The sequence below is a fragment of the Dreissena polymorpha genome, chromosome 13 (assembly GCF_020536995.1).
Source record: "Dreissena polymorpha isolate Duluth1 chromosome 13, UMN_Dpol_1.0, whole genome shotgun sequence".
Taxonomy (NCBI): Eukaryota; Metazoa; Mollusca; class Bivalvia; order Myida; family Dreissenidae; genus Dreissena; species Dreissena polymorpha.
Genome location: NC_068367.1, coordinates 26,371,907 through 26,393,355, shown reverse-complemented (window position 1 = coordinate 26,393,355; position 21,449 = coordinate 26,371,907). Strand labels below are relative to the sequence as shown.

The 21,449-nt window shown below is 34.6% G+C and overlaps 1 protein-coding gene and 1 long non-coding RNA gene across 5 annotated transcripts; one reads left to right on the top strand and one right to left on the bottom strand.

The window, feature by feature from the left end:
* LOC127854943 (prolyl 4-hydroxylase subunit alpha-2-like) lies at positions 1–18,487 on the top strand. 4 transcript variants are annotated; one of them, XM_052390129.1, is made up of 7 exons: positions 1–120; positions 458–1,579; positions 3,019–3,206; positions 3,987–4,181; positions 5,377–5,496; positions 6,237–6,375; positions 17,565–18,487. In XM_052390129.1, exons 2-7 carry the CDS (start codon positions 489–491, stop codon positions 17,746–17,748), a joined length of 1,917 nt encoding a protein of 638 aa, XP_052246089.1. In that variant the 5' UTR covers positions 1–120; positions 458–488; the 3' UTR covers positions 17,749–18,487. The 4 variants fall into 4 exon arrangements, with proteins under 4 accessions (XP_052246089.1, XP_052246091.1, XP_052246090.1 ...); XM_052390131.1 differs by having other exon boundaries at positions 59–107; XM_052390130.1 differs by lacking the exon at positions 1–120 and adding an exon at positions 128–252.
* Positions 7,268–12,748, bottom strand: LOC127854955 (uncharacterized). The gene is made up of 2 exons (XR_008037250.1): positions 12,269–12,748; positions 7,268–9,716 (listed from the first exon to the last, which is right to left on the bottom strand). It is a non-coding gene; the product is annotated as an uncharacterized LOC127854955 (long non-coding RNA).
* Positions 18,488–21,449: the final 2,962 nt, after the last annotated feature.

Sequence of the window (21,449 nt, the reverse complement as noted above, 5' to 3'; positions counted from 1 at the left end):
ACAGTCACTCATATCATATCCAACATAGATAACACTTTATTAAGATATTATCTTAACCTCAGTCAATTTATATGGTTTATCCAACAGTACAAACTGTATCTACAATTGTAAATACACAAAGTGTGGACTTATCTACATTTTATTAATATTTATCTGAATACTATATTAATAATTTAACAGTTTATTTTCAATATTTTCATCTTTCTGTATTTTATAAACTGTGTGTTTTGTCAATATAGACAAACTGTTGATGTAATATTGTCGATATTGAATGAGCTATTCATTAACGATCATCAGTTTTAATACTCTTAACAGTTTTGTAATAATCATTAACAGTGTTGTAAACTAAGCGAAATACAATGTTGCTGTTTGTTTTTTGTTCTTGATTTTTTTCAAATGTCTGTGACAGATTGACATATGAAGTGAATTTTAATCAGTATTCATTCATGCATTTCAGGGAATAAACAACTTCTGCTTATTGGAAGACAATGGGGAAGATCAAGAACAGAGAAAAGCCTGGTCCGGACAATCATGTTGAGAAAACTACTGATGCAAAAGCAGAGAATACAAGAGACAAAGAAGAATTAGAAATACGCTTGCAAAGACTTGAGAACTTACATAATCAAGGGTCTGATAATATATATAAATATTTATTCTTTATTACACTGGCTGTGCTGCTAGTAGCTCTCACTTATCCTAAGCTGGAACATTTCTTAAAAACTAAAGATGCTGAAAATGTTGACGTTAAACGTATAACAGTTGATAATGTACAAACAGTGAACAATGAAATTCACAAAAGGAATGAAATTGATGACACAGGGGAATATTTTGGAAGAACTGATGAAGATGATGATGGTGATGAGCATAGGGACTCAGTATTACAAAGGAATGTGACAGAAGCAAAAGAAACAACAATAATTAAAGAGGAAAATGTATTTCACAGAAAATCACATGTTTCCATAGAAGCATTGTCTGCAGAAAAGAATAAAAAGCTGGAAACAGATGTAAAAGCATCAATTAAGAAAACAGAAGACACCGAACGTGGGGCTCACGTGTCTAAGAAAAATGGAGATCTGATGATTGATGAAGACGATGGAATGATTTCTCTTGATGACGATATAAATGAGGTTTCATATAAAGAAAACAATGAAGGGGACAGAACTGAAAAGGTCATTCTTCATGAACTTCCTATTAAAATGGATGGTGTAGATGATGGTAAAGGTACAAATGATGATGCAGAAGAAGTTAAATTGACTAGGAAAACATTGGTGGATGATACACAAAAGGTAGAAGGAAAAGAAGGTGACAAGGAGTCCAAGACTTTGGGAAAAGCTGAAAAGAAAACTAAAGACTCAATAGGGAAATCAAAAAAGACAACTAATAAAGGAAAGAAACAGAAAAAAGAAGACAATGATAAAGATGTAGAAGGCAACTTAGCAGATAAGGAACTACCAGAGGAAATAAGGAACTTTAAGGCAAGTTATCAAAGGGAGCTTACTCCAAAGAAGATATTTGCTGATGGGAGAAGGATTCCGCCAATGGAACTGTTGGCTCAGAAGGAACATAATAGCAGTGTCAGGTATGGGAAATCTGTGGTGTTTTCCTGTTACTAATATCACTTGTTAAATAACTTTTACATCTTTCATTTTAGAACGAACAATCATAGCAAATAGAAAGTAATCAAGCGGGTAGAGGATTTTAGATTGTTTTGTTCAGTTTATTTAGTTATAATTTATTTCTTTGTACAAAACAAAAACAATGACTATATTTTATTAATTTGGTATAGTAGTGCTATTGAATTCCCTTCGTTTTGTATATTAAAAGAACAGCTTATTATATATCATTTTATTTTGTTAAGTAGGGTGTATAGTGGTTTTTTTTAAGTTTTGCATCTCTTAGAACACCTAGAGACAACAAATCAAACGACCCCTGCCATTTTTTTCACTTATTTTTTATATAAGGGAGAACACTGCATCAGGGCTTATTATTTTATGAATTTAGTTTACTCCCTTAGTCTTTTAGGGACAAAGCAACAAGAAAAACAAAAAACAAAAAATAACAAATTGCAAAGGTGTAACAAGATCTAACAAAAATTGTATATTGATCTGCTGTTCTGTTTGTCCAGCCTTTTTCACAAGGATTGGAAGTCGATCGATTAAATAAAAAACCATGCACAATTATATTCAACTGCAGCCTATAAGATGCTGTGTCTCGATCCTGGATAGACAAATTGAAAGTTAATTGCTAAATAATTTCCAGAAATTTCCAGCAGCACAAAACACTGGAAATATGCACTGTAAATTAGCACAATGCCCCAAAAAAACTTATGCTTTAAAGTCTTGTTGGTCATTTGTTGAATGTTTATGAATGAAATTGATGGCATATTCTTTATTTTATTATTCAATTATGTCAATTACAAGTATATAAGACTGGATGAGTTCACATTGTTAAGAGATGAGTGGAGTTTATACAAAATATAGCTTTCATGTAAATGCACTTCGAACCCTCCCTTCCCAAAAAAGGTATGGTTGTTCAATGTTAAAGTCTGGTTACTCTATGTTAGTGTCCGGTCGTCATATTTTAGAGTACGTTTGTTCTATTTTAAAGTCTGGTTGTTCTATTTTAGTGTCTGTTTGTTCTTTTTTAGAGTCTAGTTGTTCTATTTTAGAGTCTGGTTGTTCTTTTGGAGAGTCTGGTCTTTCTATATACGCGTCTGGTTTTTCTGTTTTAGAGACTTGTTCTATTTTTGAGTCTGGTTGTTCTATTTTACAGTCTATTTTTTTAGGATTCTGGTTGTTTTATAAAAGGGTACATATTATATATTCAAGAGTTTGGTTGTTCTTATTTAGAGTCTGGTTGTTTTTATAAAGTCCATTTGTTATACTTTAGAGTCTGGTTGTTCTATTTTTTCGGTCTGGTTGTTCTATTTTAGAGTATGTTTGTTCTATTTTAGAGTCAGTTATATTTTAGAGTCTGGTTGTTCTATTTTAGAGTATGGTTGTTTTCTGTCTATTTTAGAGTCTGGTTGTTTGAAGAATTTCTCTCGAATGAGGAATGCGAGGGTCTGATCCGAGTGCATGACAGGCACGTACAGGAGCTGTCAAAGGACAATCCCATCCTCTGCTTTGACAGCATAGCGACGCTCCGTAAACACCTGAAGAATGTAAAGATACAAATCAACGTTTCACCACGAGACTTCACGCAAGGTATCCTCACGATAAAAAGTAAATCAATTAAATGCTGCATGCGCATGTAACATGGGCTTGTTCCGGTATTCAACAATAAATTATTTGACTTCAATAAAGAATATTCTTTAAATTGGAATGACTTAGTCAAACTTGGTATTAATCACCTCTATCTACATCATTCTGTTTGTAAAATATTTTAGACTAAATAAGGACATGATCACCAGTCGAAGCCTGTATATATTCAAACGCTGGATGTATTTTCTTGGTTTTAAGTCTATTCTGTATTCTTTTAAGTCTTAAAATGGTTTGAAAATACGGGCCTATAAGTACATACACAATTATTTAAAGTATGAAGTCACTGGATGCCAATAGTAGATTGAAGGAAAACAATGAAATGACTATGTCTCATTGTTAATCGCTTCGAAGTAATATATATTCAACCTTTATAGTTACATACTAGTGAAGGCAGAGGGGATAAGTTATCTCCCAGTTGATCAGTCTCTCCATCTGTCAGTCCAAATAGGGATCCCGCGATAACTCACCAAGTGGACTGCTGTTTCATCTGTGACAAAGCTTTTGACATGGAACATTTTCTTTCCTAAGAATGTTTTGTTTTTGGTTCAGATCTGAGGATCCAATAACTACATGTATTTTGATTTTTAAAGACCATTTAATGCCAATTTTGTAATTGCACTCTTCTTTGCATAAAAGAAAATAGTTAGCTAAGTAACACGTGTTATTAAGTTTTACTCTTGTTATAATGTTAAGGAGAAATCGGGTGCTTGTGCTTTTTTCCAGGGACAACATGTGTCAATGCATCTTTCTCGGGTCAACTTCAAGATTGGTTAAAAGGCAACTGGAGCTATAGCACGGCCTTTTATCCGGGGGAAAGCCGGTTTGCCGCAGTGTTTGAAGACCGGGTAAAGCAAGCAACCGGTTTGATGCCAGAAAATGGCGGGAAATTTCAAATCACGTCTTACCCAACAGGAATCGGTAAGATTTTTTACTCGTATTACACTCTAGTACAGTGTGCATGGAAAGCTTCTAAAATGACTGTCTGTCTGAAATAATATATAACCATAAACCATTTTGATGTCAGGAAATTTCAAATACCTTCTTACCCGATTGCAATCTGTAAGTTTATTATGTGATTCACTTGTCAAATTATACACTTCTGTACAGTACACATTGTAAATTTCTTTTAACACATTGTCTGAAATAATTATTACCAAAAAAATTATAATGGTGTAATGATATTATTATAATATTTTATATACTTATAATAGTATTTGGGGGAATCATTTACTGCATAGCAGTGAGTGTAGACTTTTCTGTTTCTCTATGAGCACCGCTAAACTTACGAGTTTGTCAACCCGCATTTGTTCAAATATTTGCAAAGCTCATTAGGAGAAACCTCAGGAAATTCATTAAATTCATAAAATTCCTTGTATGTGGTTAGTTTGTCTTAAGGTCTTTTTACTTTAACATGTTTAAAACAAGTGAATATTTAAAAATGATTAATATTTTATGATTTTGCAAGCCATAATTATTGAATTTTGTCATAAATTTTTAATTCCAAAATGCCTCTTAAGAGTATGTTAAGATTTACCCTGGTAATCATACTTGTAGTCAAGATTAAGAGTAGCTGGGCATTATGCAATCCTCAAAATATAAAAAATAGATTTCGGAGAACAAATAACAAGAATACAATAATTTTGAAACCATAGATATTTTATTTATATTTTATCTGTTTATTTGTTTTCATTGAAACCATTTGTATATTTTTAGTACTACATGTAGTAACCTTTACCTTTACCCAATATGCTCTAAAAGCACAATCTCAAATCAATCTTGGTAAATTCAAAGTTTTATGAAATTGATCAAAGCTGACTTGTTAAAAAATCACACATTATTTTCAAACAAATGATCTTGTATATATATTTGTATTCCTTTATTGTGTATTTGTTTTCAATTGGTTTATAAATGCTCCTTGTTATGTGTAACAGTCTTTTACAGTGTCTTGTTTCACAGGTTACAAGTCCTGTGACTTTACTCATAGTTATTACTTGTTCTCATTTATAAATGTTCGTTGTCATGTGACTATACTCATAGTTTTTACTTGTTCTCGTTTCACAGGTTACAAGTCCTACTACTATACTCATAGGTTTTACTTGTTCTCGTTTCACAGGTTACAAGTCACACACAGACTGCACTGAGAATGTTTTGGACGAGCGAGACCGCGTTGCAACCATCCTTGTCTACCTAGACACCATTGAGGAGGGTGGGGGAGGCGAGACAGACTTCCCAGGTTGGTGCTTTTATAAACCCTTTCCCATCCAGAAGCAAAGTGAAAATGGCTTTATACAACCAGCAGAAAACCAGAACAGGCTGCAAGTTACTCGCAGGCTGTTCAGGTTTTATGCTGTTTGTTGCTCATAAGTATCTTAGTATCTTGCAAATAAAGCCTTTTAAACATGGACATAGTAAGAAAGGTCTTTATAGTTATTACATGTATATTTTTTATAAATACGTCAAAATGAGAATCTGAGAGGGAAAGGGTTGAACCCCCTGAAACTTAAATGTAGATGGGCGATATTGGATTCACAATGGAGGTCAATGATTATTCTGTCCTTCTGTCTGTCAAAAGATACACAAACGAGGTTAACACAGTACACTTGTCATACACAGACAGACAGATTCAGATAAGTATATTCAGACTTATACAAATGTACATCATCTTTATGCTTAGATACACACATTATTTTATGTCACATAAGCAGACATAACAACATAACATGAACTAACAAATAATATTCATTAACGAATACAAACACAAATAAATACAATCGATAGTAAGAACACGTAAGTTCTATCAAAGCATACAACATTCAACATTTCAATCACAATTCAAACTTGTATGCATCGTTTCATGTGATTTAAAGCTCCACATATGCAGTTTAAATCCTTCTTTGTAAAAATGTGTTTATATTTGTTTATCTGAGTGGGAAAGGACTAACAAAAGCTTACTTTATTTCTGTCACTTTTTAGAGTTGGGAATATGGGCTCGGCCCCGGAAAGGTCGGGCCATCGTGTGGAACAACATGAGCCCAGGAGGCTTGTGCGAACCCCTGTCTGTACACAGCGCCAATAAAGTAATCAAGGGACGCAAAGTCATATTGCAGAGATGGTAATATTCTTGTCGATTTAATAAGCAGTTGGAATGTTACTTTCACAAGAGTCATAACCCTTGCTTCCATATGAAGAGTTATTGCCCTCTAAACATATTGTATACTTATATTTTGTCCAGAGTATGCCTGGAAACTTGTTAGAGGTATAAACGTAGAACTTAATTTGTAATTAGATCTCAATGAGTGAAATATCAGTGCATTAAAACCATAACTCTTGCTTTCATAATTTCACAGTTACTGCTCTTGTGAATGTTCATACTTTTATTTTGTCTATGGTTAATCATGACTTAAATATGAGGTAGCTAGGTAGCCAGATGAAACTTCGTAGGTAGGAAGCTTGCATTTTGGGAAAGCAGTTCTTAAGACTAGACTACAAATCCCCGTGACAAAGTGGCAGGTGGAGGGCCCTTTCTCAAAACATAAGGATGAGTAATTTCAATTAAAATGGATTTCATTTTTTAAATTTTTATTTCGAACTTTTGGATCAAGCTGTTCATGGATTTTAAATCCTTTTATCTTTAAATTACTGGTTGCAGAGTCTCATATTATTTTATTTAGTTTAAACCTATTTATTTTTAGCTCGATTGCATTGAAAGCCTAAGGCTTATATAAACGCTCTCGAGTCCGTTTCCTGGGCCTAGAACCAGTACTTGGTGTCTTTGGGGGAGATCTAAAGAACGCTCCCACGGTGGGGATCGAACCCGTGACCTCCCGGTCGCTAGGCGGACACCATATCCATTACACCACGTCGACCTATTTTTTTATTTGATGTGTCATTTGGAAAATTGGGTATAATTGTAAGATATTATTCTCAAATAAATATGATTTTGAACAATACTTGACACACTACCACACAATGTTGATAAAAGTATGAATAACATGCACATCATGAACAATATCATAAGATAATATTTACAAACAATAAGTTAACGCATTCTCTCAAATGAAATCATGTGAATAGACTCACTGTTATTAAATGTTTATACAAACCTTTAAAACCTTGTTTTGATTGAACCAATTATGGTGTTTTTGCAAATAACACGTGAGAATATTTCAAATCGAATTTCATAATGATATCGTTTTTTTCAAGACAGGTTTCATGTCACTGCGTATTATATACAGTGTATACAAAACTGTAAAATTGTTTTTAATGATAAAGATACATATACTGTATAAATGGTTAAAAACAAACATAGTCCAACTCCAATAGTCACTGTGAATAAAACACTATAATGTCATTAGTGTATAACATTCCTACAATAAGCGAGCCTGTGTTTGTACTGTAGTAGACAGATGTAGGTATAGCCACACCATCTTTCTGTGTGACCACCACTGCCAGGCGCTGTCTCCCATCCCTGTCCACCTGGTAGATTGTGTGGGACATGAATCCACACACAAGAACTTGTCCTGAATTTGTCATTGTCACATGGAGGCCAGGTACTTGTACTGGTGAGTCCAGTCCAGGTACAGTCAGGGTGGAAATCACTGTGCCATCCCTGGACAGAGTGACCAGCTGGTTACTGGCCGCGTTGGTCACAAACATGTATATCCTGTCTCCATCTGGACTCACTGCACAGGAGGTAACTGTGGTATGGAAGACAGTGAGAATGAAAGGTTGTTACTATATGTAAACAAATGATATGATATAAAAAGTAGTAAGTCTACCGTACGTATTGTTTAATAATATTAATAAATAACACTGTTTACATAAAGGACAGTAAATGTAAACTATTAAGATCAGATGTATTGTGAATTGGATATACATGGATGGTTATTTTCTATTTTGATACATTGGTTAAGTTCTTTAGTTTGTGAATACATGTCATTATCTAAGACATCATTGTCTAACTTCATAATATCGTTATAAAAACTGATAATAAAAAATACTCAATTAAACTGTATTTGGGAATCAGAATAAAAACTACATTATTTTAATGGTTCAACGTTTTTAGATTATTATTTACAAAACATGCATTTGTTTCATAAGGTTATTGGTATGTGAAGCTTACTATCTGTTGACTTCAATTACCATAGAAGCACGGGTCTTATAAGTTAAGAAAATTAGAATAATGCTAGTGATAATTATTACCTGTGTCCCAACATAATTCACCAACATCATACATCTTGGTCACCAGCCTCCCTTCCATAGTATAGAGATACAGAGTTGTACCATCTGTAATGTACATGTTACTATGCTGATGGGCAATACCCCTGCAACCATGTTGGAGTTCCAGTATCCTGTCCTTTATCAACTGTCTATTGGACACTCTGATGAAGTGGACCTGCTTTTTATACATAGTGACAGCCACCAGACTGTCATCAATGCTGCACATGGACACTTGTTGCCCAGGCAAATCCAAGTGGGCCACCACCTTGTAGGTCTGATCCAGGAGCTTCACTTTATAGTTTGCCTCATCTATGATGAGGAATTCTCCAGAACCTGTCTCACAAATACCGCGTATAATGCATTTGTGTTCAGCACCCTTAATATTCACACTGTACTTCTTACTACTCTTCACTTTTATGATTTGATCAGGCTTGTTTACTGCCCCTATTTTATGGCCCTGGACCAGCTGGTGTGATGGACTTGATACTTGATCAGACCCCTGGCCTGTCTTGGTCAGATCACTTGTTTTGTTTCCAGGGCTGTACTGTCTGGATGAACTGGATTCTGGATTGGACTTGTTTACTTTGAATTCTTGAGCTGTTTGGTTTCCAGAGGCAGACTGGCTGGATGCTTTAGGCTTATTATGTCTGGTAACTGTGTTCTGTTTAGTAATTTTAGCCAGATGTGATTGTTTCACTATGCTCAGAATATGTCCTAATCCTGAGAGAGTGGACAAGGTTTATTTGATAGTTGTATCAGGATTAAAGGTTAGTGTCATCTCATTCTTTTTTGTCATTTCTTGTAAAATGTCTTCTACCTTGAGGGACTGGTCAAGGCATCTTCTATACTTGATTAAACTCTGCACTTCATTAAGTTCTTTTCTTCCCAGCCAATCTTCTTTTAAGCGTGCTATATTCTTGATTGACTCAGTGCATTTTTTTGATGTCAGTTTGAATTGATGTCCTCATATTGATTAGAAATGTGTCCAACTCCCTCTTGGTATTTTTCTCCAGTTGATCCAAAGAATCATTAATTTTCTTTCGTAAAGCATTGATTTCTTCCATTATTTTCTTGTGCGATTTCTCCAGATACTTCATATTTTCCTCCAAGTCATCTTTTTTACGTATCAACACCTGGTATTGTGTATCAAACGATGCTGACAACTGCTTAAAGTCTCCTTTTTGGTGAAGGTCTTTTTCTTTGTCAGCTATTAGTACCACATGACTGCATTTCCTTAAAGAGAACCATCATTTATGTGTTTTCCTATGCATTTGAATCAAGTAATTTTGTCACGTGAAATATGTTTTAAAACAAATGTCATGAAAAACAAGTATTTTTGCTGCAATTTTTAAACTTAAGAATGTGAATTTATCTTCCCAAATAAATATTTTAACGCTGTAATTAAGACCAGAATGGCAGATAGCATTTAATGATAATTTACTTGCATACTTTTATACATAGTAAATGATTGGTTTTGGTAGATTATCGCTTTTCAAACACAAGCGGTCATGGGGATTAATGTTATTGCCCATATTCAAAGAAATTGGGGGTTATATTGCTTTGCATATGTGTCCCTACTTTGGGCGTGCAGTCCTTAGATCATTCATTTTTGTGAGTTATCTAGACAGTGCTTTGACCTACAACCATGTAAATTGGTAATTTAGAGATTGTCTGTACTACAACAACGTGTATTGGTTATTTTGAGAATGCTTTGACATAAAACCATGTTAATTGGTAATTTATAAAATGCTTTGACCTACAACTACGTTAATTGGTAATTTAGAGATTGCTTTGACCTATAACCATGTTAATTGGTAATTTTGGGAATGCTTCGATCTACAACTGTGTTAATTGATAATTTAGAGAATGCTTTGACCTACAAACATTTAAATTGGTTATTTAGGGAATGATTTTACCTTCAACCATGTTAATTGGTTATTTAGGGAATGCTTTGACCTACAACCATGCAAATTGGTTATTAAGAGAATGCTTTGACCTCCAACCATGTTAATTGGTAATATAGAGAATGCTTTGACCTACAACAATTAAATTGGTTATTTAGATAATGCTTTGACATACAACCATGTTAATATTTAGAGAATGCATTTCATTACAACCATTTAAATTGTTTATTCAGAGAATGCTTTGACCTACAACCATATAAATTCTTTATTTAGAGAAAGTTTCCACCTACAATGATGTAAATTGGTTATTTAGAGAATGCTTTTACTTACAACCATGTAAATTGGTTCTTAAGAGAATACTTTGACCAACAACAATGTAAATTGGAAATTTAGAGAATGCTTTGACCTACAACCATGCTAAAAGGTTATTTAGAGAATGCTTTGACCTACAACCATCTAAATTGGTTATTTAGAGAATGCTTTCACCTACAACCATGCAAACTGGTTATTTAGAGAATGCTTTGACATACAAAAATTTTAATTGGTTATTTAGAGAATGCTTTGACCTACAACCATAACAATTGGTTATTTAGAGAATGCGTTTACCTACAAACATGTAAATTGGTTATTTAGAGAATACTTTTACCTACAACAATGCAAATTGGTTGTTTAGAGAATGCTTTGACCTACAACCATGCAAACTGGTTATTTAGAGAATACTTTGACCAACAACAATGTAAATTGGTTATTTAGAGAATGCTTTCACCTACAACCATGCAAACTGGTTATTTAGAGAATGCTTTGACATACAACCATGTTAATTGGTTATTTAGAGAATGCTTTTACCTACAACAATGCAAATTGGTTGTTTAGAGAATGCTTTGACCTACAACCATGAAAATTGGTTATTAAGAGAATGCTTTGACCTACAACCATTTAAATTGGTTATTTAGAGGATGCCTTTACCTACAACCATGTTAATTTGTTATTTAGAGAATGCTTTGACCTTCAACCATGACAATTGGTTATTTAAAGAATGCTTATAACTACAAACATGTAAATTGGTTATTTTGATAATGCTTTCACCTACAAAAATGTAAATTGGTTATTTAGAGGAGAGGAAAGCGCCTTTCAATTTAGAGGTCAACAGGTTGAGGATTAGGATCAATTGGGATGTGATTGAAACAATAAATTTGTTTCTACAAAATAAATTGAAGCTTTGCAGTGTACATTTTTAACATGATGCAATGGGTAAAAATCAATTATTTAGGAAAACAAAGATTTTTTTAAATGCTTTTATGCTTTTCTAAATAATGTCAGTGTTTTACTTGACAAATTTTTTGCAATATAATATCGATGGTAAAAATAATGAGGTCATTTTTGCAAATTCTGACACCGAAAATGTTTACCATCACTTATAGAATAACTGTTTTGATTTGGTAATAAAGAAAATGTTGTTACAGTGAAAAACTGAAAATATTTAATACTGTTAACTTATATTTTAAGTTCAGCTTTGAACAAAGTGCTCAAGGTGAGCTGTTGTGATCGCCTTATGGTTGGAATCTATCACCGTGCAGCATTCCGTGTCTAATATATAGTTGTCGTTGTCAACTTTTAGCTTGTTATCACTCTAAAGGCTACAGTTTTCATCTAATGTTGATGAAACTTGGTGGGAATGTTTATCTGGGAAATATCAGTTTCTTATCCAAGTTTTAATCTAGGTCATGTGCATCAAATAACTTAGTCAAATCTAAGTATAAACAAGAAATATTCGGTGTATATCCTGACTCTGGAATAAAGTGAGAAAATGTTCTTTTCTAAAGAATTAAATTGAAAACAAAGGTGCAAAAATATCTTGATAACAAGTGCACCTGTACTTACTGATGATTGTGGACATGGCAGACATGACAAATCAGCTGACTGTGGTCCTCACATAATATGGTCAGTTTTTCTTTCCTGTGCTCCTTACATTTCTATTGTTCAACCACATCAGTCTCAGGCCACTGGCTGATGTTTTTCTTGCTCAAAATTGCATGCTTCTTGAAAAGATAGTTATGATACTCCACACATTTGTTACAGTAAAATTTAGAATACTCCTCACAGTAAAATTCAGCCTCTGTATTTCTGTCAGTTTCCTGACAGGTGAAACAATTAAAGTCAAAAATATAGTCACATCCTTTATTGATTGAACTCTCCATATTGGAAGCCATGTTTGTCACTTTTGATAAATTCTTTCGTTGTTTGCTCAAGCATTGAAACTCAATCTTAGTTATCCGTGTCAGGTGATATCCAGTCGTGTGATTTTGTATTCTGTTCTACTGTCACTGTTACCCGTATCATATTACCAATATCAATGGGTTTATGAGCAAACATTAAACTATTTACTGCATGTTTGGTTTGAAATGTTGAAAGCACACTTCAGTATGTGCTGTTTAATTTAATATCCCTCGCCAGTAATCAATTCATCTACAGATAAACAATGTTTATTTTTGACTCATGGCAAAAGTTGAACTTCAGGGAACTTAAGTTGGTATGTAAATTATTCATGTATATTATGACTTAAAGAGAGTTATAAATACATGCACTCTTAAAGTTAGTGATGTAAATATAATCTGTTAACTATAAATATAACCTGTTAACTATAACAGTTCAACAGAGCACATAATGCTTCTGTGGAGCTTTATTTACAATCAAGTTAATAGTTCAACAGAGTACATAATGCTTCTGTGGAGCTTTATTTACAATCTAGTTAATAGTTCAACAGAGCACATAGTGCTTCTGTGGAGCTTTATTAACAATCTTGTTAATTGTTCAACTTAGCACATAATGCTTCTGTGGAGCTTAATTTACAATCTAGTTAATAGTTCAGCTGAGCACATAGTGCTTCTGTAGAGCTTTATTCACAATCTAGTTAATAGTTCAGCTGAGCACAGTGCTCCTGTGGAGCTTTATTCACAATCTAGTTAATAGTTCAGCTGAGCACAGTGCTCCTGTGGAGCTTTATTAACAAACTAGTTTATAGTTGCACTGAGCACATAGTGCTCCTGTGGAGCTTTATAAACAATCTAGCTAATTGTTCAACTGAGCACATAGTGCTCCTGTGGAGCTTTATTAACAATGTCTATGTCTATGTCTATGTTATACTGCTGACAATCGTTAACGATTATTATTAGCAGGCGCGTTGTCTGGAAACAGTGTTAGTATTTTTGTTATGTGCAGAATAAAATCAGGGTGTTAGGAAAGGATAAAAATAAGTCTAATATACAAGGATAAAAGATAAAAGCACAGCTATGATTTAGAATTTGAAGGTTGGAGGAAGCTGCTCAGCAAAGATGTTTAAGCTGGCGCTTGATTGTATTGAGACAGGTAAGCTGTTCCATAGACGAATGCTCCTAGGGAAGAAGGAATTTGCATGGAAATTCGTCTTAGAAGAAGGTATCAGGAAGTTCAGGTTTCTGGTTGGTATTAGGTGGTTGTTGTCAACATGTACAAGGTTGTGGTGGACCTTGTAGATGAATGTGACTTCGCTTAGTTTGCGGCGTTGTTCAAGAGTTTGCTAATTTAGAGAGGTTATCATGTTGGACACACTACTGGTGTAGCTGTAATCTAGGTAGATGTATCTGGCAGCTGACCGTTGGACCTGTTCTACCTTATAGATAAGGTACTGTTGCCAGGGATCCCAAATTGTTGAGCAGTATTCTAACTGCGGTCTTACATAAGTTTTGTATGCTCTTTCTTTTACTGGTTTGTTTTTGGTTTTTATGTTGCGTTTAATGAATCTTAGGGTGTTGTTTGCTTTTGAGGTGATGTTGTTGATGTGTTTGGTCTATGTAAGATTGTTTGTTATTGTTACGCCTAGATATTTTGCGGCGTCAGTTGTTTTTAGGTCTATACCGTGAAGTTTATATTGGTAGAGTATGGGCTTTCGTTTGCGAGAGATTCTAAGTACTTCGCACTTGTCTGGGTTGAATTCCATGGACCAATCTGACTCCCATTTTTCCAAGCTAATGAGGTCATTTTGTAGTTATGAGCGTCAGTGGAGGATTTGATTGTGAGGTATACTATGGTGTCGTCCGCAAATAGTCTGGTTCTGCTTTTGATATTATCAGGAAGGTCATTCATATTGGATAGGAATAAGCAGGGCCCTAAGACTGACCCTTGGGGAACACCTGAGAGGACTGGGAGATTTTCAGAGTTTTGACCTTCAACGACGACCTGTTGGGTTCGGGCTTGGAGAAACGAGTGGATCCATGAGGTAACCTGGTCATTTATGCCTAATCTTTTAAGTTTATGGATAAGTTTATGATGGTCCACCTTGTCGAATGCTTTGCTGAAGTCCATGACAACGACATCTGTTTGTTGACCATTTTCAAGACTGTCATAGACTTCCTGTGTGAAACCAATCAGTTGCGTCTCACAGCTGTGTTTGGATCTAAAACCATGTTGATTGGGGTTTAGGAATCCATTTCTGTCATAGAAGGACATGATGTTAGACGTGAGTATATGTTCCATTAATTTTGAGGCTATGCAGGTAAGTGAAATAGGGCGATAGTTAGCAAGATTACATTTTGGACCTTTCTTGAAGACTGGGGCTACTAATGCATGCTTCCAGTCTTCTGGGACATACCTGTTTAAAGGGAAATCTGAAAGATATGGGTGAGGACAGGGGCTATTTCTCTGTGGAGTTCTTTCAGTATACTTGGGGATAGTTGGTCTGGCCCTGAGGCTTTGCTCGGATTTAGGTCTTGAAGTAGCGTGTCTACACTGTCCTGAGTTATGTTGACTTGGGGCATGATTGGGCGATCAGATGGAGTAAGGACTTGCTTGCAGGACTGGAGTAGACTCATTGGTTGGGGTCTGGAAAAAGCAGACTCAAATTGTTTATTGAGTATGTTGGCTTTGACTTTTGGGTCTGTGAACGTTTGGCCATTACTTTTTAAGGGGGCGACGCCACAGTTTTCAGTTTGGTTGGCCTTAATAAAGGAGTAGAATTTCTTGTTTCCTCCAAATTGAGAGTCCTGAGAGAAGATGACAGTGTCTAGGTAGTTCCAGTAGGCATTCCTGATTTCTTTTTGGACGAGACACCTTGTGTGCTTAAATTTATGTGCTAGTTTAGGGTTGCTGGGATTTGACCTTTTCATTCTTTTGTATAGTTGGTCGCGTTTCCTTATTAGTTTTATGATTTGGTGGTTGACCTATGGTAGATCACGACGCATTTTTGTTTGTTTGGTTGTGATGTGGATTGAGCTTAGGCGTGTGAGTTCGTCCTTAAATAGAGACCAAGCAGCATTTGGGTCAGAGTGGATTGCTATTTTGAAAGAGCTCGAGAAGGTCTCAAAGTCTCTTTTGAGGTCATCCCACTTCGCTTTCGTAAAGCATTTGATGTTCCTGATTGGTTGAATTGGGCGACCTCTGTTAACCTTGATTTCGTAGAATATGATGTCGTGATCTGCGGAGCTAAGTGGTGGTAACGTTGTGGTGCTGTGTACTTGGGCTGGCATATTTGTGAGGAATAGGTCTAAGGTATTGGAACCTCTAGTAGGGCAAGTAACCATTTGCTGTAAGTTTTAATTAACCAAGTTTTTAAGGAAGTTTGTGTATAAGTTTCTGTATCTGCAGGTTTCTGTTGGTGCCTCTGATGACCAGTCGATGCTTGGCATGTTGAAGTCGCCAAGTATCCATATAGTGCTGTTTTGAGGGATCTGTTTAATGGATGCCCAAAGTTCATTGAGGGACTCTTCATCATTTTCATTTGGTTTGTAAAAGGAAGAGATGTAGATATTTTTTATACCTTTGATTGACAGTTTCGCCCAAACGGCATTATTATTTGTTTTTAGTTGGGGCTGTTCTTGGCTAGTGAGAGATCGTTTGATTGCGATTAGGGTGCCTCCGCCTTTGCCTTCTGACCTATCGTCACGATAAACTTGGTAATCGAGATGGTCAGGGAAGATTTCAGAGGTGTTTATCTCTGGTTTTAACCAGGTTTCTGTTAGGCATAAGACATCTGGTTTTATTTGACTGATGACTTGATGGAGGTCAGGGATTTTGTTTTTAACTGACCGGCAATTTATGTTTAAGACACTGATTCTTTCAGATGGCTTTAGTTTTTGGACTGGCTTGACTGTGTGTTTTTGTTTTGGATTTGGTGTTGATGTGGCTACAGGTTCAGTCCGAGGGTTTGACTCTGAGAGTTGGTCCCTATCAAGTGGGCCAATAATTGAGGAATCATCTCTTAAGGTAGTATCTAGTGCTAGTAGAGGTGTGAACATGGTATTCTCACTAAGAAAATTGAGGGAGTCGGCTAGGGAGGATGAATAATGTGTGCATTCACATTTAATGCAATGCCAAACAAAACGGGAGTCTGACAGGCAAGATTAGGTGGAATCACCAATACCCTGACAATCTGCGTGAAACCATATTTCACAGCCATCGCAGAGGATTCCCTTTTGTTTCCATGTGACTGCTTTGCTACAAGTCCCACAGGGATACTTTGGTCAAGGATTCAACTCAATATCAGACATCTGGGTTAACAACAAACAATGCAGGAATATTAGGCATGTTTTTTGCTTACCTTGAGTGACTTTTTGGGAGATAGATCTGTTTTTAAAGTTTGTCCAGATGATTAAGTTGGTTTGGTCAGATGGCCCGATTTGGAAACTGAGCACATTGTGCTTATGTGGAGCTTTATTAACAATCTAGTTTATGGTTCAACTCTGCACATAGTCCTTCTGTTGAGCTTTATTTACAATCTAGCTAATAGTTCAGCTGAGCAAATAGTGCTTCTGTGGAGCTTTTAGGATACAGGAGTTGTCCGTGGTAAGGCAGTCCATGCGTGAGTGTTAAAAGTTTTTAGCTTACCTGAGCGTACCTGTCCTTAGTACGTCATCTGATGTCAATATTTGCCTTTGCAGATACAACAGTTGAACAGAAACTTTTAAATGAGCCATGTTTTGGGAAAACTGGGCTTAATGCACATACGTATCATGTTGTACCACATTAGCCTGAATAGACTTTCTTAAAATGAAAAATCCCATACAAGCTGAATGTGTCATCCCTTATTAGCCTGTGCGGACTAAACAGGCTAATCCGGGGCAACACATTATGCACATGTTGTTAACCCAGTTTTCTTTGAACATGGCTTGAATATCCCATTTTCATCGGAAATTGTCCTTTTCAGGTACTACTACAAGAGTTTTTTTTCACTCGGCAAGCGCCCCCCAGAGCCCCCACTTCCTGTGCGAGTCCCAAACACTCCGCGCGTGTCATGTGACGAGTACGAGAACGGGAGCTGTCGCTGGTACGACGAGTGGAACTTTGAGCATCTGATCGAGTATGAGCGCCGAAAATACACTCTAGTGTAAATCTAACATTCTTTTGTAAATACCACTCCATTGAAATTAATAGTTTTCTGTATTACTTTATAAATAAGTCTATGTATCAGTTTTAAGTCATTGTAATTATGTGAATTTTTATATATATTTTTTATTTTTTCGGTATATTTTGTGTAAATGATGTCCTATAAACCATAGTAAATGAACTGTAATAGATTATCCCTAATGCCTTTAAAATTATTAGTATTCTTTTTTTAATCAATGTTGCTCTCCGCTCTTACTTTGCTTGAAAATTTCATTGAATTTACAAAAAATAATATTGTATGATTGATTTCATCATCACTATTGTATACTGCCATGTGACAATTATTTATGATTGTATGCACTAAACACGATGTACATTTTACATACGTAAAAGTCTCAATACATTGTCTGTTCTGTTCTTTTAAGTATGTATGGAAAATATCCTCTAGTGTTAATGGGTGTAGAAAATTTACCCTAGTGTAAATGTGTGGTGAAAATACGCTCTGGTGTGTAGACAATAATCTCTGGTGTAAATGTGTATGGAAAATACACTTTCATGTATATGTGCTTAGAAAATACAATCTTGTGCAAACGGTGTAGAAAAAACAATCTAGTGTTTTATGTGTTTGAGTGGGATATACACTCTAGTGCAAATGTGTGTTGAAAATACACTATGATGTAAATGTGTTTACAAAATAAACTCTAACGCAAATGTATGTAGAAAATACATGATATTGTAAATATATGTGGAAAATACTCTCTTTTGTAAATGTATGATGGACATGCATATTATGGTGTAAATGTGTATTGAAAATACACTCTAGTGTCAATGTGTGTACAAAAGTCACTAGTGTTAATGTGAGAGGAAAATACACTCTGGTGTAAATGTGTGAAAATTAGACTCTGGTGTAAATGTTTGTAGAAAATACATACACTATAATGTTAACATGTGCATTGACACTATATTGTTTATGTGTGCAGGAAGTACACTCTAGTGTGTAAACGCGTGTAGATAATTCACTGCAAAATGAAAGTGTAAATATGTGTAGGAATTCACTATAGTGTAAAAATATGTAGAAAATTCAGTTTAGTTAAACATGTAGATGGAAAATACACTCTGTCTCAGTCTATTCTAAATGTGTTTAGAAAATGAACAATAGTGTTTACATGAGCAAAATACGCTATCTAGTGATAATACGTGTAGAAAATACACTTCAGCGAAATAATTTAATGTGTGTTGAAAATTTACATAACTTAAGTGCAATTTCTTTACAAAATACACTCTTTTGTAAACTGTGTGTGTTGAATGAATTAAACAACAAGCATTTGATAGAGTTTAAGGGACAAAAAGGCCCATAACCAGTGAAACTTTTGGGAACCACGTCCATGTCCCTCGGAGTGAAAGAGCACTGTTTTGAATTCTACCTCAGTCTAAGCCTCCTATTAAAAATATTGAAAACGAAATCGCGAGCGAAACAAAACTTTTTGCAAATAATGTTATTTTACTTGGTAAGGCAATGTCAAGCCTTTCAATGGAACATAACACTGGTGTAAAATAATTTGCTTTTTCAAGTAGTTAGATTAGGCTAAGTAAGTAATGAAAAAAAATATTTTCGTCACGGTCTCACAGGGCCCCTAAAAGTGGCAGGGCCCATGGGCAGCTGCTTACTCTGCCTAATGGCTTATCGGGGACTGAATACTTTGTTAAAATAATTGTTTTCTCAGTTGAATATTTGATAACTGATATGTGTGTATTAGCGACAAAATTACACACTTATTGAAAAAAAGATAAGCTAGTGATGTGCTCTTTTCTATAAAACATAAAATAAACTTTCACATTTCCATTTGCAGAAGGCATGTGGCAGTCTTGACTGGTTGTAACACAATACCATCAAGTTAATTTCACAAAGTGTAGGTTCACTTTTACAAATATTAAACTTGTTCTGTAAAAGTATAATAGACATAACAACACAAAAGCAGCTGGTAGAAAATAACAAATATTAATGTATCATCAAAGACGCAAGAACATGTCAATATATACAAGAGTGTATGATATTTTATTTAGCAATGCCTGAAGCCTACTTGTGAAATTAATGAATCAATATTAAAATTGAAGATACAGGATTACTCATTGTTTATTTATGAACATAGACTAACACTATGCTGCTCTAATCACTGGTAAATATATTTAATAAAACATTTGGTAAGCTAATATTATCCATTACAAAACTAGATTCACAAATGTGTTTTTACATATTGCATACACAATAAATTTTCTGAGAGAAAAAAACCCACTAACATTTTGTTTAAAGGGGCCTTTTCACAGATTTTGGCATTTTTTAACTTATTCATTAAATGCTTTATATCGATAAATGTAAACATTGGATCGTAAAAGCTCCAGTAAAAAATCAAGAATAAAATTAAAAAAAGGAAAAGAACATTGCCCGGACCAGGTTTCGAACCAGTGACCCCTGGAGTCCTGCCAGAGTACTGAAGTAAAAACGCTCTAGCCTACTGAGCTATTCCGCCAAGTACATACATGTGAAGTATTTTATACCTTATATAAGCAATCTTCGTAGTTTCACAAAATTTAACGACAAAAACAGAACTCTCCAAATTATTCAATCGTTTCGCGTTGCAACGCTTTATAATTTTTAGGTTTTAAAATCGTCAAAAGATGCATATAATGGCTATATTAGACCATGGTAAATGTTCATTATTACTGTTTCCTCACAAATATCATTACTAAAACGAAAATTTGCGAATCTGAAACAACTTTTTTCAATTTTGTCAATTTACCAAAGCGTGAAAAGATCCCTTTAAATGTTGACTAAACTGTTAAGGGTTTGTATTTGATGACTTGTTTTTAAAATAATACACATGATTAAACATTTTGAACATGTATAAGCTTTGAAACAATTTAACTGATGTCCTTTTTTGACAAGGTTCCAAACGTTAAATTTCTATTTAATTTAATGGCACTTTTTCCACTTTAAGAACAAATCTACTGAATATTTTAACTTAAAAACCCATGTTTACTTTAAAATTACTAAATATATATTTATTGAAGGCACCATTCAAGAATTTGTTCAAAGAACAAGCACAACTCTTACTACGGAGAAATATGAGTTCCCGGTACCTTATCTTAATCTTATATTGATATCTTAAATACTTCCATAATTTATTCACACTTTTGCTACCAAGAAACAGCATGCATTGCTTTCAACCAATAACAACTCTTTAAGTGTCAGTGCCCAAGTTATATAACTGCTGAACCTTCCTTCCGTTTGTAAACAATACATATCATTTAATACACGATTACCTTGATCTATTCGTTGCATTCCACACTGTGTATCTTTTTTATTTGTAATAATATCTTAAAATGCAAGTTAAAGATTCTCAATAACAGCATGATACACAGTGACACATTTTAAAAATCACATTCAAAACATGTATTTAAAACCGTCCTCCTTAACAACTAAGGGTTGAAGAATCAAAAACACATATCGTCTACTGAATGTAATAACTAGGGTAACTGACATTTTGTGAATTGTTCAGGAATGCATATTTTCAGACATTTTCCAAAATACAGTAAGAGCACTTTCGTTATTTTTTTGCGCTCAAAATATTTCAGTGTTGAAATTATGTAAACTGCTCCTTTCTTAATTTTTTTTATTGTTTAAAAAAGACATATCAATTTGGAGTTT

Excerpts from the sequence above, each read along its gene's own strand:
- LOC127854943 (XM_052390129.1), top strand. The coding sequence starts at position 489 with ATGGGGAAGATCAAGAACAGAGAAAAGCCTGGTCCGGACAATCATGTT. Across the intron at positions 1,580-3,018 it reads GAACATAATAGCAGTGTCAG|AGTCTGGTTGTTTGAAGAAT; the intron begins GTATGGGAAATC and ends TGTCTATTTTAG. Across the intron at positions 4,182-5,376 it reads GTCTTACCCAACAGGAATCG|GTTACAAGTCACACACAGAC; the intron begins GTAAGATTTTTT and ends CTCGTTTCACAG.